Consider the following 26,862-nt stretch of genomic DNA (forward strand, 5'->3'; position numbering starts at 1 on the left):
AAGAGAGGATATAAAATGTAGACTGGTAATGGCAAGGAAAGCGTTTCTGAAGAAGAGAAATTTGTTAACATCGAGTATAGATTTAAGTGTCAGGAAGTCGTTTCTTAAAGTATTTATATGGAGTGTAGCCATATATGGGAGTGAAACATGGACGATAAATAGTTTAGACAAGAAGAGAATAGAAGCTTTAGAAATGTGGTGCTACAGAAGAATGCTGAACATTAGATGGGTAGATCACATAACTAATGAGGAGGTATTGAATAGAATTGGGGAGAAGAGGAGCTTGTGGCACAACTTGACAAGAAGAAGGGATAGGTTGGTAGGACATGTTCTGAGGCATCAAGGGATCACCAATTTAGTACTGGAGGGCAGCTTGGAGGGCAAAAATCGTAGAGGGATACCAAGAGATGAATACACTAAGCAGATTCGGAAGGATGTAGGCTGCAGTAGGTACTGGGAGATGAAGAAGCTTGCACAGGATAGAGTAGCATGGAGAGCTGCATCAAACCAGTCTCAGGACTGAAGACCACAACAACAACAACAACAACAACAACAACAATATTAAATGTTACAGTAGAGGTGCTCCTGAAAGTTTTTAAGAATTAGCGCTTTACGGGGTTCGGAATTTCAGCATTTGGCGAATAAGTGTTCTCTATCGAAAAAGATTATGAAATGCAGATGCAGACTGTCGTGTCTCCATTTGAGCGCCGCTCACCGGCCGGAAGTGTGGAATTAGTGACCACCGCGATGGTCAGGAAGCGAGACCGCATGCAGGAGGAGGGCGTTGCCCCCCGCACCGCCCGGCCCTCGGGTATTTTTACCCGGACTGCGTTGTGTCTGCGTCTGCCGGCGCGAGCATCCGGACGACTAGTAGCCAGGGCGGCGGCGGCAGCGTCGGCAGATCCACCCACACTTCAGCATGTGAGTACCCTGCTCCGGCACCGCCACCTCAGTTCTCCCCACTAACATACCTGCACCCGTGTCCAGTGCCCTCTGTAACGCTGGCTGCTTCACAGTGGCTAACACAAGATGTGATGACATAATGACTATTGCAGGCAAATCACAAAATATGCGCGCGACCGCTAAGGTCACAGGTTCGAATCCTGGCTCGGGCACGGACGTGTGGGATGTCCTTAGGTTAGTTAGGTTTAAGTAGTTTTAAGTTCTAGGGGACTGATGACCTCAGCTGTTAAGTCCCATAGTGCTCAGAGCCATTTTTGAACAGAATATGGTCACGTGTTTCTTCAGGTAAGAGTATTCCGCGAAGTCAGTGGATCATTCAATACCTCTGTACCGAGCATGTCGTCATCTGCTCTATCCATCTCTTAGAAAAAGCTAGGCGGATGTCGCCGTGGATAGGACACTAGTGTTTATCAGGGAGGGTTCTAAATCTCCTAAAAAACTTTCAGAGACTGATCAGAGATGCCTGCTCAGAGTTTTGAAGCATGGAATGGTTGGTCTCCAGTGACTTTTCACAAAGTAATCCACCTGATCTGTTACATCAGCGAGTCTATTGTTCTGCGAATAATTGCACTTATGCAAATTAGCGTAATGTGGAATGTTTGTCAGATTTGATCGCATTGTCTCTACTGTTGATGTATGTGCAAATTTCCTATTGATTGTCAGTGAACTCCGTAACACTGTGGTTAAGACACAGGAGTGTTACTCAAGAGGAGTTCGCTTAAAAGCCTCATCCGGTTATTCAGAATGTTTTCGTTGGTTCGACTCACTATACTAGGCGAATGGTAGGACAGTTCCGTTGTAAAGGATATGACCGATTTCTTTCCGCATTCTTATCCCGTCCGAGCTTGTGACTTATATCTAATTACCTCGTTGTCGATGGAACGATGTATCCTAATCTTGTTTCTTTTTTGTAAATCTCTTGCGATTGTTGAGCATGTAAAACATTTGTGGTTAACATTTTGAACAAATCCTGCGAAGAAAGTTCTGCATTGTGATGTACTCAAGATACTTTGCGACAAGGCGATTGTTGCATTATTCTCTTTTTTTCTTAAGAGAATTTTCATGCTTTGAAACTTAGCAGACGATCAACATTAATCAAAAGGTTACCTTCATTAATCATTAACCCATTACTAAAAGAGTTAACTTCGTTAAACGTTAAAGCGTTAATTTACAAGTGATTTATCAGAAGTTAATTGTTAACTCGTAACAGTAAACTTTATGTTGTGGCTGAAGTGAAATGAACAATTGAATCAAATGCATTACCTTTACTTAAACGAAGATTTTTTTGGTTGGACAAGTTTTGGTAGGACGAAGAAAATAAATGAAAACAATTTAATCGTTTAATCATTTAGTTATGTAATTACTTAGTAATCAGTATAAAATCACAGGAGATAGTATCTCATTCTCGGTGTGTGTTTCCCTTAGTGAGATGTTGCTTTAATCGAAAATGCTCATAAGCGACGCGACTGCCCATGTTCGCGAAACTGAACATTTGCTGATGTTTAAAGATTTTACCAGCTTCTCAATCTTTATGTGTTGTATCAAATTGTTATCTAAGTGTGAGTCCTAATTGTCGATTTTTAGGCATGCATAGTTTACAATCAAAAAGTATTTGTTCTCCCGATCTCCCGTAATATCAGTATATCCATTGTGGATGACGAAGTGCGACTGTGACTTAAACTGGCCTTTATCTGGTAATAAATATGCAAGCAGTCGCTTTTTTACGTTTTAAACGATGAACATGTTTTCCAGGCACTGCAGTGGCTCGAAAACATGTTCGTGGTTGAATAAATCGTAAAAAAGCGACTGGTTGCATATTTATTATCAGATAAACGCCAGTTTAAATCACAGTCGCAGATCGTCATCCACTGCAGTGCCTCGAAAACATGTTCATGGTTGAATAAATCGTAAAAAAGCGACTGGTTGCATATTTATTACCAGATGAACGTAATAATTTAAATGCGTCCACGGATTTTCATCAGTTATAGAGCTAGACTCTCATTCCACTATTAAATTCTACAGTCAATCCACTAACAAAAATAAGTACTTACCGCGAACACAGAAACGAACAACAATAAACAGCCAACACCTATAGTTATTCTCGGTCGCACTGGATTGTTTACATCAATCGCGCCCACCCCTGTATGGCCACACATCTACATGACCTGAACTTGTCAGAACATGTTTTCCGCAGGCGATACGGTGTCATTTTGTCATAAATAGAAGGTACCTAATTATCGATTAACGTACTCAGAGAAAGTTGCGGAAGTTAAAGAGTCCGTTAACGGTTTTCAAAATTATCTTAAAAGTTTTCAGTTACTCGAAAATTTAATTAATTAACGATTAACTGATTAACGGTCTTGTGCCAGCTACGCACATGATCGTGTCTTACCTTTTCAGAGTGCAAGCCTGGTGGTGAAGAGGCAAGGGGGCACTTAACCAAATTGCCAACAGCGAGCACCAAGAATCAATGGAAACGTCATCTTACAAATACGATACACATCCCTTATCACAAACTTTTACCGAGGTGCCCAGATAGTCTCAGTGCGGTACAGCCTCAGTGGTAAGTGGAAGGAAACTGAACTAATTACTGTAGAGCGAATCACAAAAGATGAAGGGTTCTTCTTATCGACACTGTTCATATCGAACCTTGATCAACTTCTGAGAGTTCGTGGGCACAGTTCGGAATCACACTGCATTCTGCTGGAGTAGGGTTGACATCATCGTAAAATCATCCTTAGAAAAATTTTAAGTGATTTAAGGAAAGTCATGTGCATGTGCTACAATATGTTCGAATTTTTAGTAGCAGGCCGTTGGAATCCAGATTTAGATTACAATGAGACAGCAGATGTATTTTGATTTGAGTGGAATCCAGAAACATTTACTGTGGGTCAGGTATAAGCAAAAGAGATCCCTTCGGGCGAGACAGTGTAATTTGTGTCTTTGGGGCGGTATGTCTTTAGGTTGGCACACAAATTTCCAGGTGGAACTGTCACTGCATACATCAGCAACGATGATTTATTGCATTCACATCTATACTCCACAAGCCACATCACGGGTGTTTGGCGGACGCTCCTTCCGGTAACACATAAGCTATTGTTTCTCTTATTTATTCGTAATAGTCATTTCGCGAATTGTACGTGGAAGTCAGCATTACGTTATCTATCTCTCCTTAGAAAATACGCTCTCTAAATTTTAACACCAGAGAACAATTACCTAAATTGGACCTTCCCCCCCCCCCCCCCCCCCCACCTCCCCCCACCTAAAGTGGGACCCTTGACTGTGCATTGTCATAGACTTTGGTGAAATCAAATGTAAATAGTAGTTTACGCTTCTACCACTCTTTAGTGGACAGCACTCGTCACCCGCTTGACTTCTTGATTATCAGTTCGTCATTACATGTTTTGGCAATGGTTCAAAATGGTTCAAATGGCTCTGAGCACTATGGGACTCAACATCTTAGGTCATAAGTCCCCTAGAACTTAGAACTGCTTAAACCTAACTAACCTAAGGACATCACACACACCCATGCCCGAGGCAGGATTCGAACCTGCGACCGTAGCAGTCCCGCGGTTCCGTACTGCAGCGCCAGGACCGCTAGACCACCGCGGCCGGCTTTGGCAATGGTAAAAGTCTTTATCTTGTGCTACGTATTTCATTATTTCTCATAGATATTGGCAGATTAAATCTTTCAACCTCTATGTGTTCTTGAACGACAAGGTTTAACATTAATGTTTATGAGTAAGCGGTTTCATTTAGACGTTTGATTAGAAATTTATTGAGCTCACAAAGTGTAAGCTATAGTTGCTTAAACTGGACCAGCTTCAGACGCTTAAGCCTAACTCCTTAGTTTTTCGTCTACACGATTTGTCTGTATTAGTACTCACTGTTACTTTCTTGGAATTCTCTTGCAAATTCCAAGAGGGGACGCTCGAACGAAGAAAGTGGAGCCCGTCTCAAACAACGAAAGATCTTGAAGGTATTGGCGCAATTCGGAAAAAGATGGGTCGGAAGAAGGCCAGTAAACAATTTAATATTGCAAAATCAATATCTATGAGGTAGCCCAGTATGAAGTACGACACACGTATTCTTGTTCTTGTTGTGCCCTTGCCTCGCCTCGCGTCGGTGCATGGTCGGCATGGTTATTAGCGGATATGGCACGGTTAATTTAAGGGGTGACCGGATGCCCTTCCTGTCGCCATCCTGCTAGCCCTCGGCACGGGATATGTGTATTCCAACTGTCTGCGTGTATTGTTATTCACCTGAAAGTGAGCGAAAGTTTTCTAAATGTTTGCGAATCGTGTAACTGACTTAGTGAGATGTGGGAAACCGTCTAAAAACAACATCTAGGCTGGACGGTACACCGACCTTCGTCGTTAAGCCGACAGACGGGTTCGATCCACGGCCGGTGCACCTCCACGTCCTGAAAAGACGCTTTAGCACTAACGACTATCCAGGCGGGTGTATCCAGACACTTATTAGTCCATCCTCCCCTCAACTTTACGACGTTCTGAACTCTGGCGGAGGACACTTCAGTGAGATGTCTGAATCTCTGTGGACGAACGGCAGCCCATTATTCCTCAAGAGACGAAACCAGAGAAGGTAAGGATGGTGGATGCTGGGATGCGGAGCGATGTCGACGTTCTAACTTATTCTGGCGGTCTTACACTAGGTTCACGTCGGCACTGTGGCCAGTCCAGTCCATTTTAGGACGGCTACTATTCACAGACCATTGCCTTACTGATGCTGCTTTACGACAGGTTGCATTGTCATGCTGATGCAAACAATCATCGTCTCCCAACTATTCTTCTAATTCTGTATGCAATAAACAATGCTTAAAATGCCTCCATATCCATCAGCATTTAGCGTTATCAAAGCGCAAAAAGGAGATCACACCTTAACATGGGAAAGACGCCCAAACCGAACACCACCTTCACCGTACTTTACTGATGACGGGTAACGTTCTCCAGGCGTTAGCCAAACATGAAGTCTTCCGTCGGATTTCCACAGGGTATAACGTGATTCATCATTCCAAATCACCCGATTGCATCGTACCCATTGTTTTTAACTCACAACGCACAGTCACTGTGCCAGCTGGACTGCTGATAACACTTTGGGACTCAAGAGTGATTCCTTCCTAGGATTTCATCCGAACAGACCCCACAATTCTCGACAGTCCCTGTCAGTCAATATCTGAGGTCTGTCTGGTCTTCATTCGGCTATAGTTGTTCCTTCACCTTTCACTTCTCAGCCGCACCACCACCAGTTGACTTGAGCAGCTTCAGAACGGTAGGAGTGTCCCTTACGGTATTGTTATATATGTGACATCCAATGCCTGGTCCACGTCTGATGTCACCGAACTCTACAGACCGACTCATTCTGTTGTTTCTGCTTCTGTGGTGACAACACAATACTCCCTGCCTCCCTGCGGGTTCGCCTCTCATGACATTTAGTGGTCAATTCCGCAATATGTAGGTATGCCCAGATAGATCAGTTAGTGAACATTTTTGGGAAAAGATTTTGAAGAAGAACAGGTTTATTATGGTATGTTACGGAAGCTTCTTTGCACATACTCGTAATGGCTTGCAAATAATAGCTGTACAACTGGCAGAAAGAAGTAACATTGAGCATTCTCTCAAAGACGAAATATCTGACAAGAAGTGGGTTACCCTTTTTCTTAAACGCCACAAAACGAAACTGTCTCAACAACATCGTGTAGCGGGGGTCTTGGTTTCCGCAAAGAAAACGCAGATAACTTGTGTAACCTGTTGGAAGATTTTGGAAAGGTAAATTCGCATCTGACAAAATTTATAATATTGATGAGGGTGACATTACTGTGGTACAACATGTATTAGCCAAAGTCATCGGCCTTAATAGTAAAAAACAAATGGCCATCTTGACGTCAGCAGAACATGGGGCAATTACAACGATTGTTGCTTATGTGAATGCTAGTGGCAAATTCGTGCTCGCATTAGTAATTTTCCCGAGCAGAAATATGAATGAAAAGCTTAAAAAAGGGGGTCCAGTAGGAACAATCTTTGAAGCTTATCATTCAAGGGGGATTCAGATCATCTTCTTCACGCAATGGTTTCGACACTCAGCGAATTTTCAACTCCTGGAAAGGAAAAACCTGTGCTGTTGTTTTTGGATGGCCACCTTAGCCACACACAAAATATTGATCTGACTGACTTGGAAAAAATAAATCACATTACTATTGCGTCACTGCAATTTCACCCTAACAGATGTGGATAAAACATTTATGGGTTGTCTAAAACTTTATTTCAGCGAGGAAATCGCGCAATGGTTGAGGCACTGTAAATGTGCTGTCAGTGCTTTCGATGTAAGGGACTTTTTTCTGAGAAAGCCTATATTAGACGCCAAAGGGCTCAAATAGCAATCAGTGGATTTAAACAGGTACATGCCCCCTGAACAAGAAGTTGTTCTCAGATACCCAATATATTGAAGAGGCAAGCAAAAAATGACATTCCTGTTTCTATGATTCTGTATTAAACAAACAAACAACAGGATTCGTTTCTTTCCCGACAACAGAGAAAAATGTGATAGGAGCAAAGCACAAGTTATTGCAGAGTTGGACCCAAATCAGTCCATTGTCACTATTCATTCATTATTTAACCTCCTATATTCTTTCCCATCCCCGTTTTATACCTCACTTCTTTCTCCCATCTTCTCAAGTATTGCTTATGTTACTCGCGGTTTCTTTGGTATTATTTTAATCTTGCCCACTACCTTGCTGAGCAGATCCAACATGACATCAGTTCTTCCCCAAAAAGTTTCTGCGTTATCTCCCTTACTGATTATTCCCTTAAATCTGATTTTCCCACTTATCTTTCAATTCCGTATTGTTATTTCTTAGTTTCTTGACATTTCGTTTTGGTTTCCTTCTGTCCAATTTGTTGATTTATTTCAGTCTTGTTTGCACTTCTTCTGTTAGGAGAATTTGATCCGGTGCGATGTCTGTTCTTGGTCGTGTTTTCACATCAAGTGCGCCACAAAAATTGCCGCCCCTCAAATTTCGGCACACTAAGAGGCTACCTATTTCGTCTAATACGGTAGTGCTGGCTCTGTTATAAGGGAGATCGACAATGGTCATGGTTCAAGTAACAGCACTGACCTTCGTGGATGATGTTTTAGGAGAGCAGTGGCGAACCGAAGTCATAAATGGTAATCAAAACAGTCCCAAGATTGTGCCACGTTAGCCGGTACGCGATCAATTGCAAAAAGACAGCCTTCTATCTAGTTTGCTGAAACCTAAGGACGAACGTTTGAAACAAATATTGAAAGATGTACGGTGACGTAGTATGTAAAATGGAATTATTTCACGACCATTGTCTCTTCAAAGGCGTGGGTATCTTGTGAGCACTCCAGATGTTCTTTTTATTGTGAGTGTTGTGGTCTTCAGTCCGGAGACTGGTGGTGTTTCCCACGCTTGTCTATCCTGTGCAAGCCTCTTCGTCCCTGCGTAGCTACTGCAGTTTACAACCATCCAACTTAAATCCAAAGCTGCTTGCTTTATTCAAGCCTTGGCCTCCCTCTGAAATTCTTTCCCTCCCCTTCCCCCTTCCTTCTCCCTCATATGCTTCGTACCATTACCAAACTGGCCATTCCTTAATGCAAGTTGCGGCGAATTTCTGATATCGTTAAGAATATAAATGCACCAATCACTGGATCGTGCGAGATCGAAACTGTATCACATTGGTGGTCGAAAGTGAAAACTTGGTTTCCACCACCAACGTTACGTACAGTGAAGCATGTGAGTGGTGATGGATGAAAACGACCTTTCCTCTGCCATTACGGTCATATTTATTCCACACATTTGAGTATGACGCAATGTAGTTGCGTCCTCGCTTAAAACATGCCACTAGAGCCAGCAGGCAGGAACACTGCGAAAACTGCAGTGGCTTAAACCGTCCAGTTAGGTGTGAGGCAAAACTATTGTTTCCGTTAAAGTAAGCATTTGAATTACAGTTCATTCAGCAAGCTTCGACACATGATGTTTGAATCCAACCCATTCTAAACACTGCCTTCCATTTCATTTAGAGACTGTTTTTAACTGGCGCACGTCAGTGTCTCTCATGTTCGTATTTGTGTGGCATGATTCACAATCTGCATAGGATACCTACCGTAACGATACGTTTAGAGCCAACGCCCACGCTTGAGGTGGGATTTGTTAGCGAGAACTGCGATTTATAAAGCAGTGAGGTTACCGAGGTAACACGAAGGACGGAAACATTCGTTCTGCAGATAAGCTATGAGCGAATGCTGCTAAGATGAAGCGCTATAGGTTGAATCTAATGTAATATATTGACGATGTAATGACTTACACACTGTTAGGCTTAAGGCTGTGGGAAGCCAGCAAGAGCACTCCAAGATATGAAATCAGAGACACAACGCAGAGAACAGGCAAAAGTTGTAGCATTTAGGTTATCAGATGTAAACAGTAATAGTAGAGGCCTGCGAACTGCAGACGCCATGGGTAGCTGTCCCAGGGCAGAAGTTCCACTTCAGAGAATTAATTTGCAACTCCATCCACCGCATAGACGCTGACGAAAGGCGTCACGGTAGGAGATGGTCACAAAAAGGCACATCTTGGTATAGGCAGCAAGCTCGATACTTGCCCCTGGGAACCGGAGTGTCAGTGAGATTACACAGGTTAAGGTGCTACAACAGCTGTCCCCACTCACGAGAGGCTTCAGGGTGGGGCCAAGTGATGTAGAACACTGTTGTCGCTAGCAATAATAGGAAGGACACTGACGTTTAGCTTTCAGCCGAACGCTGTTGCTAGCAAACTTTGAGTTTGATAATGTAAAGACCAGACACACCCCTACGTACCAAGTACCAGAAAGGGAGGACTTTGAATGTGGTAGGTTAGAGGCACCATTGAGGTGCGGAGCTACTCGTCAGATTTGCAGCAGCCTGTAAAGTGCCGACGGATTGGTGGGCCGACTATAGGAAGGGAGAAATAGTGCGCCGTTACACTCCTTCAAAAATACGTGTTTTTGTATCCAGATAGTGCTCTCAGTCAAACTATTGGGGTGGCCAATCCCCTGTCGTCCCTCGCCAGCCTCGGGTAAGCCCCGACAAGTCTGTTTCTCTCATTTTAAGTGCTGTTCTAGAAGTTCGTGCTTTATAGTGCTGCTATTGATTGCTACTTCTGTTAGCTCTCTCCCCACAGACTCAGACACTGGCTTCAGCTGTGCAACCAGTTGCATCCTTTGTTTGTTCTTCTTGTTTATAATTAGAATTCAGTGTATTAGTTAGTCTGATTGCAAATAAATAGTGTTAATCAGACCCCTGAGTATCTTTGAATGTCTTGCTGTAAGCATCCTATCGAGTCTCAGAATCCGCCCCTCTCCTAGGTGCCTTGCGATACTATTTGGATCTGACCCATGTACTAACCAACTTGCCTTCACTGAAAGTTTGTCTTTCTACAGTTGTTCCGAACGCTCGGAAACTGCTGACTGACATGTACCCCCTGTCCCCCCCTGTTTTCTATGTCAGGACATGTCACTAATAACAAACTATACTACAAACTCAGAAACCCAGCAACAGACAACCATTAACACATAGTGGCATGTTTTGCCGGTAAACGAAAAATTAATTTGTGGATGACAAGCCGGGTGAAATGATCTAGTCTCTGGTTTTCGATCCATACTACATAGAATCACTGCAGTTGAGGCTTTTGTTGCTTTTCCTATTCTAAGAATTTATCAGACTACTTTTCTTCAATAATTTACTGCGCACGAACCCTAGCAATTGTATCATTCTGTAAGTACGAGGAAACCCTTGATTCTTTAAAGAATCGAAATCTCATGTATAAAAAGCTTCAAACGTCCGATTACTTTACAGATCAGTTAATGTGTTAAATGTTTTGATGTTGAACATGTATCTCTGAAGAAGTTTGTAAAAGGTTTGACATGACGCTTGAAGTATGTTGGAACCCGCTATGTGTTCTCATTATCAAACATTGGACGAATATTCTCCGGATAATTTACGCTTCATTTCATCCAAAAGCAAGTTTTTCACGCGCCTCACAGTTTATAACGTAGTACCTCCTGAACGATGCGTCGTACAGTCGTATAATTTTCCATGTCATTCAGAGCTATATGTGGATACAATGCGCAAATTGTGTTGCAAACAGAGTTAGTAGTGAAACAGTAATAAATTAAAACGTCTTGCCTGATGCTACAGTTTTGCTGGATGAACAGCGAAAATACAATAAGCGAAAAACTTTTTTTCCTTTCATTATTTTGAGAGGGATATCAGCGAGGAACAGTTTCCCGAAGGTTTGAAACTACACTTAAAGTTTGTTGGAAGTCATTAAGTGCTCTCATTCTCAAATACCGGATGACTTTACCCTGGGTATTGGTAAGTTACGCTGCCTCAAAACACATGTATACGAAGTTTCTAACTGTGTGATACTTGTCTTACTGTTTTAAACCTCTAACACAAGATAAAACCACTTAATGAGTAGTTTATGGTAGTATTTTATATTCTTATATTCGGTCAATAGTTATATGAAATATTTGAAATCAAATTTTGTTGCCTCTGGAAGCCATTAAACAGCCAACTTGCCACTCTAATATACACGGTGCCTGTGTTAATCTCTTAGCCCTCTAGATGCAGATCGTCGTGTGACTCTATGGAAGAATAATATAAACTGCTAAAAAAGGCATTTTGCTCGGTCTGTATATCTACGAATATGTGTAGACAGAGCAGGAAATAAAGGAATAAGCCCTATGAAACTAAAAAACATAACTTTAGTGTGAAAAAAACAGTCTATTAGAAAGTGCACGCTTATGAAATCAAAATCTGCCACTTGATATCATTCAGTAGTGGTCAGATCAGTGCTAGATATAGCATAACTCCACAATCTGGAGGAAGCGTTGATTCCGGATTTAATAGAGGGTAAATGTGCCTTCAAACGGGCAAGCCCTTTTCCCCCAGACCTCACGAATATGCGGCTTCCAGGTCAAATGTCTGTCAAGAGTTACCCCTAGGCACTTAGCCGTCCGACACCAGGGGATGGGGCCTCCCATGATTCGCAACGGCTGAAGATCTATTGGCACTGTACGTCGCGCTGTTACGACAGCCTGGCTTTTCGCGGCATTGAACTAGAGGCACCATTTCGTAGCCCAGGCACCTAGGACGTCCCATGCCGCCTGTAAAGTGAGACGAAAGACGTCGATTCTTTGGGAGCGCACGGAGACTGCGGTGTCATCACCATAGCGATAACCTGTGTGCGTGCGATACATCGTCTGTATACAGGGAATACAGGAGGGGGCCGAGAACCGACCCCTGCGGCACTCCTGCACGTATAAGCCTAACAGTTGAGATGTTGTCTTCGGAACGAGCGTGGAAAGACCGGCCACGCAAGTAGGACGCGATGAGTCTCACGTGCGGCGTCGGAACGCCCAGTAAAAAAAGTTTCCAGAGGAGGCCCTCGTGCTACACGCAATCAAACGCCTTGGACACGTCAAGAAGTACGGCCCTGAGTGCTCCCAACCCTCCAGTGCTCACATCGCATCTTCGACAACTCGCAGTAACTGGTTTTGCTTGCTGTGGCCCTGCCGGAGGCCTAACTGCTCTTGGGGAATTAGACCCTTCCTGCCCACATGCTCCACGAGCCGTCTGATGCAGATTCGTTCGAATACTTTAGACAGAACGGGGAGCAGAATGATCGTTTTAAGGAAGCCTGGCAACCACCTCTGCGTGTATTGAAGCATAGATCCTGAGAAATCAGTACCCAGAACAACCACCTCTGGCCGTATTAACGGCCTTGATACACCTGGGCATTGAGTCAAACAGAGCTTGGATGGCGTGTACAGGTACAGCTGCCCATGCAGTTTCAAACACGATACCACAGTTCATCAAGAGTAGTGACTGGAGTATTGTGACGAGCCAGTTGCTCGGCCACCATTGACCAGACGTTTTCAATTGGTGAGAGATCTGGAGAATGTGCTGGCCACGGCAGCAATCAAACATTTTCTGTATCCAGAAAGCCCCGTACAGGACCTGCAACATGCGGTCGTGCATTATCCTGCTGAAATGTAGGATTTCGCAGGGATCGAATGAAGGGTAGAGCCACGGGTCGTAACACATCTGAAATGTAACGTCCACTGTTCAAAGTGCCCTCAATGCGAACGAGAGGTGACCGAGACGTGTAACCAACGGCACCCCCATATCATCTCGCCGGATGATACACCAGTATGGCGATGACGAATACACGCTTCCAATCTGCGTTCACCGCGATGTCGCCAAATACGGATGCAAACATCCCCATCTGTTGACTCAGGGATCGAGACGTAGCTGCACGATCCGTTACAGCCATGCGAATAAGATGCCTGTCATCTCGACTGCTAGTGATACGAGGCCGTTGGGATCCACCACGGCGTTTCACATTACCATCCTGAACCCACCGATTCCATATTCTGCCAACAGTCATTGGATCTCGACTAACGCGAGCAGCAACGTCGCGATACGATATACCGCAATCGCGATAGGCTACGATCCGACCTTTATCAAAGTCGGAAACCTGATGGTGCGCATTTCTCCTCCTTACACGAGGCATCACAACAACGTTTCATCAGGCAACGCCGGTCAACTGCTATTTGTGTTTGAGAAATCGGTGGGAAACTTTCCTCATGTCAGCACATTGTAGGTGTCGCCACCGGCGCCAACCTTGTGTGAATGCTCTGAAAAGCTAATCATTTGCATATCACAGCATCTTCTTCCTGTCGGTTAAATTTCGCGTCTGTAGCACACCATCTTCGTGGTGTAGCAATTTTAATGGCCAGTAGTGTAGTTGTTGAGAAAGAGAATTCTTATACAAAAAACACATACTATGCAAGTCATAAAGGTGGTGCAAAACCTTCCTCGGGCAGTTTATAATCATTTGAAAATGTACAGCAATTGAATGTTTTCTGGCATCTTATCCAGGTCACAAGAAATTCATTATGTCTAAAGGTACCACCAGCTGCATGGCACTTATTTCTAAAGTTTTGTTATGTCAGAGTGTTATCGGCCCTCCCATTTTCAGCGGCACCCTGGAAGTATTTCGTATCTATATGTCATACGTACGATCTTCAAGATAGTTCAGTATACGATCTTGATACCCCAAGGACAGCATCCACCTCGTTCTTTGCGCCCTTGGTTACTGACGCGACTACGCTTAACTGAATAAATAAATAAATAAATAAATAAATACAATAATTACGATATGAAGTGACGGTTTAGAGATCTTAAGATCAACCTTCCAGAGCATGGCGAATACATTTATGTACTTTAGCAGCTTTGTCCAGTAATGAAGAACTCTGTTCAGAGCCTTACATCCTGCTTGTTTAAGTCTTTGCTTGTTCTCTCAGTAACTAGTTGACACACGAGCCGTTGGAACACCTGCAGTGGGGTGACAGTCGTTGATTACGGCAGCCCGGCTGAACACTACCTGTGGACAAAAGGAACGCTAACGAAACAGCGGCTGTAAGTGTACGCCTCGTGGCCTGTGCATCGTGACGCCCCCGCTGCACGTGACACATAGGAATTGTGACGGGAGGGGGGGGGGGGGGGGCGGCGCTGACGTAAGACTCTGCAGCTGTGAGGACACGGGGGACACGGGGCGTGGGCGTCCGCCGCGCACAGTGACGCACGGGGGTCCCCCTCTGAAGTCGATGGCTTCCTCTTCCTGCAAGGATCTGTTGTACGGAGTTTGCAGCGAAGTGCCCAGACAGCACAGCTACAAGCAACTGCCGTTCACCAAGAGGAATTTGCTAAACAAAGCGCATTCTACACAACGCATTTAATTGAGTTAATCGGTTTAGGAACAACTAGGCCGTCTTCAGATCTAAAATACGCAGAGTAAGATGGCTCTTGCCGATATCAGACATACTATCCGTTTCGAAAATCACAACACAATTTTGCTGTTTGTGCTGGCGACAGAAAGACGCTTTTCCGTGCAAGTTGTTTTATCCGGCTAGAAGCTGAATGAAGCTATCTCATTTGTTGGTGTATCGGTGTGGAATGTCCAACGTGTCTGCAACGCTTTACAACATGCAGCCATTAAACACTGCGTAAGAACATTGGTTGGAAAAAGATCCTAACCAACTCCGACCAAAGACGAGTGTCGTGCCTTGCTCATGACATTGGTTTCAAACCCTGTATGTAGGTTTAAACCTGATTTTTTTTTCAAATGTAATGTTTAACACTACTCCCTTGTAACATGGAAAAATATTTCTATCCCTTCAGTTTTTTTGTAAAACGTTTTTCACTGTAAGCCCTACTTGTATTGCTACGGTATTTTCTTGACGAATTTGTTCACAAGAATCGTTCATACTCATCCTTAATTCAAAAATAATATATACACGCAGAAGCTGAGATAAATTTGTGCTCAGAAGAATGGAGGCCACTATTAAAAAGTTTCATAAAGTGGATGTATTAGACACACCTGCTTTACAGCACTAGTATTTTTGATTCGTTTTTACGATGATGAAAGAAATGCTTACCAAGGACCGCCTCCAGCATAGTACGAGACGGGGAATTTATATTCTTTCAGATGCAGCCTGTTTACGTACGAACATTACGTTTTTTAACACATATTGTCCTTTCTGTAGCATGGAACTAGTTAATAGGCGTGCTGACTGGTACAAAATGTAACAAATTTTGCATTCTAATGTCTCACAGTAGACAGTGAGAAATGTGCGTCATTGTGCCGATATTAGTAAGGGAATTAAAGTTAGTCAGTAACGTCTTCCGATCCCGTGCGACAGACGTGATTTAGGCACGCAGACAAACTGATGATGTCATAATTCGACATATACATTACATTCGCTGATGATACACGGACAGAGAGGAATCATAAGCATACAATGTTGATAAACGAGTCGCATTTGAGCGCATTTTAATTCGTAATTCAAAAAGTAGGCAGTCGTGATGTTATCCGATCTGTTTTGTATCCTACTCAATAATCAGATAAGTGTGTAAAGAATTAAATATTTTTGTGGAACCATGGATTTTCTTAAACATCTACATCTGTACTCTGCAAACAACCGTGAATTCCATGGCTGAGGGTACATCCCACTGAACCATGTATTCTGCTTTTTTCCCGTTCCATTCATGTATCTTGTTCGGGAAGAGTGATGGCTGTCGATTTCGACATTTTACTTGACAAACTTAGCAGCCTAAATTTCTCGCCAAGTGCTGTGCAATGGTTTCCCTCTTACCTGACGTGCCGTCAACAGTGCGTCACGTCCGGCGCCATAAAGTTACAATGGAGGCAGGTAGTATCAAGTGACTCCCAGGATTCGGCATTAGGTCCTATATTCTTTTCATTGTACATACATGATGTGTCTTCAGTTTTATTCTACTGCAAATATCACTTTACACTGATAAATAATACATGTACGCTAACGACCTCCAGTTGTATCTAAGTGTACAACCAATAAAACTGAAGACTGCTATCGTGAATCTCAATACCGACCTGTGTACACTATGAAACAGGGCTAAAGCTCAATTCATCTGAAACCCATGCGGTGCTGGTCATCTCTTTAGCCCAAAATATTGGGAATCTCTACCATATGTAACCCTAAACGGGACAAATATCAACTTCTCTCCTTCAGGAAAGAGCGTAGGAGTAAAAGTAGATAATCTAAATTGCACTGAGCACTGTCCAAGAAGGCATTAGTATCTCTCCATGTCCCACAAAAATATAAAAACCTCTTCTCTCTTGACCTGAAAAAGAAACTTGTACAAACACTAATTCTTCCAATTATTGATTACAGCGAAGTTACCTCGTAAAGTCTTTCTCAGGAAATCTCACGGCACATGGAACTGGTTATAAATGCCCATGTTTGTTACGTGCGATACTCAACTCTTTGATCATATGCACAGCTGTCATGGCCGCGTGCAGACAAGCGCAGAGGTTTCCATATCCTCTTGTCTTCTCTACTGTCGTATCAATGAACACTGTGCCTCATATCTCTCCTCGACCCTTAACGCTCTTGCCTGAATAACATGGCAGAAACAGGCGTTCCCATCGGAGCAAAGTCCTTTCTGTTCCGCTCCATCATTCGTACACTTTCTCTAAATCCTTCTCTGCAGCAGGAACAGGACTCTGGAATAATCTCTTGCATTATATTAGGAAGCTGAATAACATATCCAACTTCAGAAGACAATTAATGACATATCTACTAAAGCAACAATAAGAATTACCGTTGTCACTCTACTTGCCCGTTACCCTCGCAAGTGCTTCTTTCCAACCAGATCTTCTTTTCCCTGTATTCTTAGCTGGTGCGGTCTCCTTAAATTTCCTTTCCCCAGAGCTCGCTGTATCAGAAAACTTTTATTTTGTACACCTATAAATTCTTTTTATGCCTGCCACTGTCATTATTGTTATCATTGTCCTCATTATTATTACTATCATCACTATTGGCGGCAGCAGCTGCAATAGTACAGGTGCTATTAACTTCATTAGTTGATAGTATTCAAACTGAAAAAATTGCAAAAAGGTAGAAATTTAGGAATTGGGACCTGGAAAAGCTGACAGAACCAGAGGTTGTCGAGAGTTTCAAGGGAGTTTTAGGCAACGATCGACTGGAACAGGGGTAAGGAATATAGTAGAAGACGAATGGGTAGCTTAGAGGAATGATATAGCCAAGGCAGCAGAGGATTAAATAGGTAAAAAGTAGAAACCCTTCGAAAACACAGAAGATACTGAATTTAACTGATGAAATGAGAAAATATAAAAATACAGCAAATAGCGCAGGCTAAGGGGAATACAAACGTCTAAAAATCTCATTGACAGGAAGTGCAAAATGGCTAACCTGGAATGCCTAGAGGACCAATGTAAGGATTTAGAAGCATATATCACTAGGGGAAAGATAGATACCTCATACAGGAAAATTAAAGAGGCCTTTGGGGAAAAGAGAAGCCGCTATATGAACATCAAGAGCTCACATGGTAAACCAGGTCTTAGCAAAGAAGAGAGGTGGCGCAGTGGCTAGCACACTGGACTCGCAGCTGGGAGGACGACGGTTCAAACCCACTTCCAGCCATCCTGATTTACGTTTTTCGTGATGTCCCTAAATCGCTTCTGGCAAATGCCGGGATGGTTCCTTTGTGAGGGCACGACCGATTTCCTTCCTTAATCAGATGGGAGCGATGACGTCTTTGTTTGATCCCCTCCCTTAAACCAACCAATCAATCTGAAAGGTGGAAGGAGTATATAGACGGTCTATGCAAGGGAGATGAACTTGCAGGCAATATTAGCGTTTGTAGATTTAGAGGAAGCTTTTGTCAATGTTGGCTGGCATACTCTCTTTGAAATTCTGAACTTAGCAGACGTAAAACACTGGGAGTCAAGGGCTATTTACAGTTTGTACAGAAACCCGACGGCAGTTATAACAGTCGAGGGGCGTGAAGGGCGAAGCACTGGTTGAGAAGGGACTAGACAGGGCTGTAGTCGTTGCTGATGTTACTCAATCTGTACACTGTGCAGACAGTAAAGGAAACCAAAGAAAAATTTGGGGTAGGAATCAGAGTTCAGGGAGAAGAACTAAAAACTTTAGGGTTTGCCGATGATTGTAGTTCTGGCAGAGAAAGCACGACTTGGAAGAGCTGTTGAATGGAACAGTGTCTTGAAAGGAGTATATAAAATGAATATCAACAACAACAAAATAATGATAATGTAATGTAGTGGAATTAAATAAAGTGATGCTGAGGGAATTAGATTAGGAAACGAGACACCTAAAATAGTAGGTAAGGTTTCTTATTTGGGCAGCAAAATAACATGATGGCCGAAGTAAAGAGGATACAAAATGTGGACTAGCCATGGCAATAAATGCATTTCTCAAGATAAATTTGTTAACATCGAACATAAATTTAAAGTTTTTGGAACTCTTTTCTGAAAGTATTTGGAAGGAGTGTAGCCATGTGCGAAAGTGAAACATGGATGATAAACAGTTTAGACAGGAAGAGAATGAAAGTTTGCCTAATGTGGTGCTACAGAAGAATGCTGAAAATTTGTTGGATAGACCACGTACCTTATGAGGAGATACTGAACAGAGCTGGGGAGAGAAGGAATCTGTGATACAACACAGCTAGAGGAAGGGGTAGGTTGATAGGACACATTCTGAGACAATAATGGATCACCACTTTAGTACTTGAAGGAAGTGTGCGTGTGTGTGGGGGGGGGGGGTAAAAATTGTAGAGGGAGACGAAGAGATGAATACAGTAAGCAGATTCAGAAGTATGTATTATGCAGCAGCTATTCAGAGATGAAAAGGCTTGCACAGGATAGAGTAGCAAGGAGATCTCATCAAACCAGTCTTCGGACAGAAGATCATAACAGAAACAGTTCATAGTTAGTGTTATTTATTCATATTGCCACTTTAGACACTGAAATCATTTTAATACTATTTGTCATTTTAAAATCGTTACTTCTGAAGTGACATGATGTAAAAAAGATATCGTATAAGTGAAACCCTTGTCCGATGCCAGATCACGTTTAGCAAATATATGAAGTAAATAAGTGCTTCTATGCACACTGAAATTAGTTTAATCTTGTCTTCGTGTTCGCTACGGAAGCGACGAGTACATTCCTGGCTTCATACTGGTTCTTGAAACTTTGTAAGTCGATTTCCGCGGGATGGTTTGAGTCTGTCTGCTAAGAGTTTGTCACGCCAATTTTTCAGCATTTCAGTGACGCTCTCCCGTGAGTCAAACGAACCTCTTAGCATTCACGCTGCCCTTCCTTGTATCCGTTCAGTATTCCCTGTCAGTACTATTTTATATGAGTTCCACACACTTGAGCACGAGCAGTATTCTAGGACGGGTTGCACGAGTGCTTTGTAAGGAATCTCCTTTGTACACTCTTTACGGTATCTTACCAATGAGCTGAATTATGTCAGCAACATTACCTACGGTTCAGCGTATACGATCGTCCCATATCGTACTACTGTTTCTTATTGCTATTAGGGGAGAATGTTGTGTACGCAGAGGATAGCGCACCTGGCAACACACTACTATTTTTGGTCGGTACTTCAGTGTAGTGACTGATTTTAGAATCACATGAAGGAATGCGTTTCTTATTGCTATTAGGGGAGAATGTTGTGTACGCAGAGGATAGCGCACCTGGCAACACACTACTATTTTTGGTCGGTACTTCAAGGTAGTGACTGATTTTAGAATCACATGAAGGAATGCTCACTCGTGAGAGATTCGGACACTGTATTTAAGATAATTCGCATTTATTGTTTCGTCTCAATTACACATTTTTAATTAGATGAAAGAAGATGGCTAGCTGACGCAACTACTTAGATCAGAAGATGATCCTGAGTAATCAAAACGCGTAACCTAACGAAAAATATGCAGCTGAGATGGAACAATAAATGAGAATTGTTAAAATTTGTAAATTCTTCGAGTTCTACAGATTTAAGTGTTGTATGGTATATTAAAACCATTTCCAATATTTTTCAATTTTCTCAATTTTTGTCTGTATTTCTTCCGCGACTATATTTCTTTCGTAAAGAACAACCGTCTTTTGAATATATTATTAATTCTTCAGTTACAGAATTTTATGGGAAGCAAAATTCTATGATTCTGAAAACTAATTATATGACGTGTGGACAGTGAAGCCATACTTGGTCGGTCGAACACAATCTCGGACCTTGACACTGAAGAGGATTCTACCATGGAACGTGCGATATTTGCAAATTAACTGAGTTTAGTTAATTTTCGTAAAAAATTTACCTGTCTTGGAAATGGAAATTTGTGGTAGTTTCCAATAGTTTCGCTTTCAAAATTTGTTTGACTTCTAAGTGGCTTCTGATAACACTTCTAATCAATTTGCGTTCACTTACTGATTGGTGTGTAGTACAGTAATAATGTCAACAGATACCTATGTAATCATAATACTGACAAGACTTTATCGATTGCAACGCTTTTGAATTTCAATAGAATATTTGTTCCTAGATCATGACCATATTGTATCTTAGAAAATGTTTTCACATTTGCGAAAACCTTAATTATCTGGAGTAATATTTAGAATTTCAGAAAAGAGACTGCAGCACATAAAAACTGAATGCTATTATGTAAAATGGAACAAGAAAATATATTAAAGTTGTATTACAGAGGCGAAAATTTGAGAAGTGTCCCAAGATGCAATACTCTCCCCTCTCTCATCACCAGAAAAAAAAAATATTGCACTGAATTTTGAGAGTAGCTGCCCGTCTGTTTTTGGTCCTTCTAATAATCCACTACGTTTCTTCGATATGCTATTTTAACGTAAGTGCTATTATTCTAATTTGTTTGACGCTGTCTTCAGTTCCACCAATTTACTTTTGCCACTTCTTTTGCTTCAGCCATCTTAAACAGTCATGTTTCTGTATAACAGAAACATTTCACTTTGTCTACTTTATCTTCGTCAGTTTTTATTATTAGCAGGTTGCTATCCTCCTTTCTACTACTTTTCGTCACTTTCGCCTTGCTTGACTTACAGCAATCAGCATCCTGTGTTGAATATACCGTCCATTTCATTTAACAGTTTTCTGGCTCTTTCTCACTTTTGCAGATGGTTACTGGCAATGTCGTCTGCTAATTTTACTGCTGATATTTGGACACCTTGCACTTCGATTCCTCTTCTTTCATTTTTTAGTTGCTTCTCATGTGTATAAGTGAAACAACTCTGACGCTAACTGAAAATCTCGCCTTTTACCCTCATTAACGTAAACTCGTTTTTCTTGATGTTTGGGAAAAAATGCAGAGACCTTGTCAATATCGCTTATCTCTTACAGAAGAGCTCTGGAACAGCCAGGAGACATCCACACAGTGAATGTGTGAGTAATGGTGATATAAACGTTTCCAAGTTCGAAAATGCAATAGATTTTCATGGACGTTGCCCTTCGCGTCCTTTGTAAGTGATCTCTCTCGCGCTGAGTAGACAGAGTCCGACCCCTCACCGGAATCTGATACGCGCTAGTTCCGCCTACCTGGCGAGGCTTCACCGCAGCGGGCAACATACACACCACACACGCACACGCACACACACACACCGGTTACGTGCCTCGCTGCGACTTTCTTGGACTCTGAAACTACGTGCACAATCGAACACTCGACAACTAATCTCCTGCAGCTTTTTTTTCACACCGCATGTTTACTGACGAACTCCGATTAATGTGGGCAGCAAGCACGCTCGCTAAAACAGCAAGCTCTGTCAGCAGTTACCGGACACGGAGCGCTTGACGAGGCAGCAGTGTTCGCTGAAGCAACTTCCGAGTGCCCAGCAGTACGCATTTCTTGCTGCATCATCGTTCATACATCAAATCGGTCTCGCTGAGTTAGATCTCTGTGGTCTTACTTCCTAAATTGTACAGTTACTTTTTATAGATCGTGTAATGAAACTGATCAGTGATACATTTTTTCTTTAACACACTTCCCGAAACATTCAAATAAGTATACTGCCTGATCCGCTGACATTCTTTAAAGGTCGCAGAATTTTGGTTTTTCCTTATGACAAAACAACAATAAATAATTATTTCATTTGTATTTAGTTACAAAAATGTCCAATAAGAAATTATTCCATATTGAAAGTTAGAATCACTAAAATTTTGCATTAAACATACGACAATGCCTATAAGTTTCGAAAAGCCTTTCGAAATGATTATTATTCCTATAATTTTTATGGTTATTTGAAAATATTTATAACGTAAATAATCTATTTATTAATCACATTCGATTTTATCTTTGCACGTGTAGGTCGATATAAAAAGCTATATATTTGTACGGAGAGATAAGCATCGCTGGTTTTCATTGTCAAAATTTTTTGCATGTGTAATATAGCAGTTCTAAGTTGGACGTTGTAAGTTGCTGTTTGGATAGGTTGTTGGTTGCCATCGTTTTTGAAGGCAGACATTTGTATGGAAAAGTTGGTAACTATTTATGTGGTGCGGTGTGGTGTTGTAAATAAAAAATGGAAATTATATGTACTGTCTCTACAAGTATTCATTTAAAGTTAAAACATGAACTGAAAAATTGGATCTCTCTTCTTGAAACAGGAATCATATAAACAGACACTGAACAAATAAAAAGAACTTCGAGGAAACTACTACGAAGGGACGAGACAAATAAATCATGCTTCATTCAGATAGTGCTGTTTTGGAACATTACAATAATTGCCTCTCCCTTTATATTGTCGTCTTACGCAAGAAAAACCAATGCTCGCCATGGAAGTCTGTGAACAGTTGGAGTCATTGATTACATTCTATCGCAGTGGTTAAATGAGGTTACAAACACTTTTTATAATCCACCATAAATACTTGAATAAACAGAACGTGCACTTGGCAATTACAGTAATAATGTGGTGAGACTACAGCTCATTCTAGTCGCATCCTTCAGAAACATCGGCTGACGTCTGTCTTGGCAGATGAAGAGGTTGGAGACCATCAATGTCATGGTTTGCACATCCGCTTGATACAAGTATTTTTGATTTTCTTCTGTGGCATACCTAGAAAATTAGTTTATTTAGCGGACGTTTCGTACCCTATTTCAGCACGTCATAATAACCAGGTAGTGGTAGTAATTAAAGAGGAGTGGAAAGGCATCAGGACCTGATAAGATACGTGTAAGAGATCTACGAAGATTATGCGAAAGAACTTGCTCACCTTCTCCTAACAGTTTACCGCAGACCGCTGGAGCAACGAAGATACGTAGCGACTGGAAAGAAGCGCAGATCATTCCCGTTTTCAAAAAGGGTCGTTGGACAGATGCACATAATTGTAAAGCAAAATATCGCTGTCATCAATCTGTTGTAGAATTATGGAGAACGTTTTATGCTCAAGAATTATGACGTTTTTGGAGAACGCAAATCTCTTCTATAAAAATCGACATAGTTTCCGCAGAGATCTTGCAAAATTCAGCTCGCTTTGATTCTATATGAGATCCGTAGCGTTGTAGACTACGGCTTTCAGGGTGATACCATGTTCCTTGACTTCAGGAAGGTATTTGATACCGTCCCGAACTTCGGTATGTGAAAAAAAAATTAAAAAAATGAGTTTACCGAGTATCGAACCAGATTTGATGACGTGGTTGAATGTAAGAAAGTAGCAACGTAAAAAGACAGTATCGATTTGCAGAATGACCTGCAGATGATTGATGAATGACACAGGCTTTGGCAGTTGACTCTGAGCGTAAATAAATGTAACATACTACTCATACATACGAAAAGAAATCTACTACTTCACAACTACACTGTCGATGACAAATTGCTGCAAACAGTATGTACCGTAAAATATCTAGGAGTAACTATCCAGAGCGACCTTAAGGGGCTTCGGAACGCCCTATACTTGCAATGTTAAAATAACGCTTATAAATTACATCTTTCCTCACAAAGTATTTGAGGTAGGAAGTTGAACTTTTTACAGATTATTTATTGGAATATGGGCTACAACTTAACACAGGGATTTTACAAAATTTTAGTTCAGTTATTAAAGATGATTTTTTTCAATTGTAATGAAAATTCACAACATTTTTTTGCAATTTTTTATTTATATATTCAAAAATATACAGTTCTTTGGAAAAAGGCTGTGTTAAATTATGCAGAAGGTACTGTGTAACATTTACTGAAGGTTTGAAACAAATATGTTTGGAAGATCCTTAGAAAACATGTAATTAGTATGAGAAAATGAAAGTTTTGGGAATCGAGCGACAAAGATTGGATTAACTTTTTAGTGCATTCCAGGTCCATAGGATGGATTATCTTCATCCTCTGCAAACTCCTCCTCCAGCTTCCTCTTGTTCCTCCTCCTGCTTACTCTTGCTTGTATTTCTAGACTCTTTACACCCCTGTCTGCAGCCCGAAGGCGTTCCTTGTCTAAAGCAAGCATCGCTCGTTGTTGTGTTCGTAGATTTTGCTACCATTTTCTTCAGTTGCAGTTACTGCAACACTGTTCCAAAAGGTGGTCATGTATGAACACTTATCACATTTCAGTTGTATTTCACTAGCAAGTCCTACGTGCTTTATTATGGAGAGTTCCAGACCAACTTCACTACAATGAATACATCTTACACAGTTTGAAAAAATTCCTTTGAGAAACGACATATCAAATATTTCATTCACATCCGATTCGTCCATAAAACATTCATAGTTTTCACTCATTGAACCAAGCTTCTTCTGTGAAGTATTTTCTTTCCCACTTTGACTGCTACTTGAGAGGTTAGGTTCACTCACTTGGTTATCGTCTTTATTGTTTACAGTAATAACACATACCTTTGGCTTTCCAACATTTCTCCTTTTCTTAAAAGCCTTCAGAGGACTTCTAATAACTTTACTTTTACTCATTATTATACTTCAACAAAACAGAGGCTCAAGAAACAGAATTAATTACGAATATTTTCGAGATAACGACAGAGTAAATAAACATGAAACAATCGACAATCACACCAGCGATATATATTGAACCATCACAGGTTAGCCACAACACATACTTTATCTCACATCACTAAAATGTACCTGATGAACACGGACGTTAATAATAACACCATTTGACAGCAGTTTAACGGCGCCACAGTGGGTCACGCCCATGTAGAACACATTTCCAAAAAAATTTAAAAATAGTTGTAGTCTTCGGAATTGAATAAATTATATATCTATTAAAAGGTAATAGTCTGCAGATTCAGAAAACGCAAAAAAGTAAAAATTGAACTTTTCATGATTTTGAGCCTTTCCGGAGCCCCTTAAGTGGAATGACAACATGAAGCAAATAGCAGGAAAAGCAGATTCCAGACTGAGATTCATAGGACGAATCATAAGAAAATGTAACTCATCCATGGAGGAAGTGGTTTACAAGGCACTTGTTCGACCGATTCTTGAGTACTATTCACCTATGTGGGTGAGTCCTTACCAGGTCGGACTGACAGAAGAAACAGGGAAGATACAAAGAAGAGAGGTACCTTTCGTTAAGGGATGTTAAGTCGGCACTAGAACGTTACAGAGATGCTCACCAAACTCCATTGGCAGACGCTGCAAGAGAGCCTTCTTGCATGACAGTGAGGTTTTCTGTAGAGATTTCGAGAGAGCACTTTCTGGGAAGAGTCGGACGACATATTGCTTTCTCCCGCCGGGAAAATTCGAGAAACTGGAGCTAATACAAAGGCTTACGCGACCATCATTCTTCCCACGCGTTCCGCGCGTGGAGCGTGGAAGGTGGATCAGTTAGTGGTGCCAGAAGTACCCTCTGTCACACACTGTTAGGTGGCTTGCGGAGTATGATGTAGATAGGTGTAAAAGAGCATGTAGTGGCACGTTCATACTTGGACACAGGGAAGGATACGACATTTTGAATAATTTCTTTATCAGTTTTATAAGTTGACGGAAGTGTAAAATATTTCTGTGAGCTAGCCATTACAAGCAGAAAATCTGGCAGTGTCAAAGTTATTTCAATAGTTGCTCAGATAGCGGAATTTTTGAATATATGACTGCAATACATTTTCCTTCTTTTATAGAGAGAGAATACAACCCGCAAACATTCTCCAACTTTTTGATATATCCTGCATGTATTTGGAAATTCATGATACATCAGATTCCACAAACAATACGCGGGAAATAAAAATGAATTCAGGGGGAAAGAACCTCATATATTTACGCATTAATTTTAGGAAGCAATGTCTGAGAGCGCACGTCTGCAGCACTACTTTGTTAACGACTGTGGGAAAACAAGGAAAGAAGATAGTCGATGCATTTCGTATGTGGTGTTCCAGGAGGATCCTGAAATTAAAGGGACTGGTAGGAAATGGGGAGGTTCTCTGCAGAATCCGTGAGTAGGAGAACAGATAGAAAACATTGCCTAGATAAGAACAGAGTGGCAGGGGGTATGTTATTGCCTCATTGTGTAGCTT

General features: G+C 41.6%; 1 protein-coding gene across 1 annotated transcript in view; it reads left to right on the forward strand.

The window, feature by feature from the left end:
* Window positions 1-852: 852 nt before the first annotated feature.
* The window catches only part of LOC124594859 (protein singles bar), a 145,146-nt gene continuing 119,136 nt past the window's right edge, over window positions 853-26,862 (forward strand). Inside the window, exon 1 of the mRNA XM_047133326.1 lies at window positions 853-921. Coding sequence (XP_046989282.1) covers window positions 920-921 — 2 coding nt within the window. The 5' untranslated portion in view covers window positions 853-919. The remainder of the gene's footprint in view (window positions 922-26,862) is intronic.

This window comes from Schistocerca americana, chromosome 1, assembly GCF_021461395.2.
Source record: "Schistocerca americana isolate TAMUIC-IGC-003095 chromosome 1, iqSchAmer2.1, whole genome shotgun sequence".
Classification (NCBI taxonomy): domain Eukaryota; kingdom Metazoa; phylum Arthropoda; class Insecta; order Orthoptera; family Acrididae; genus Schistocerca; species Schistocerca americana.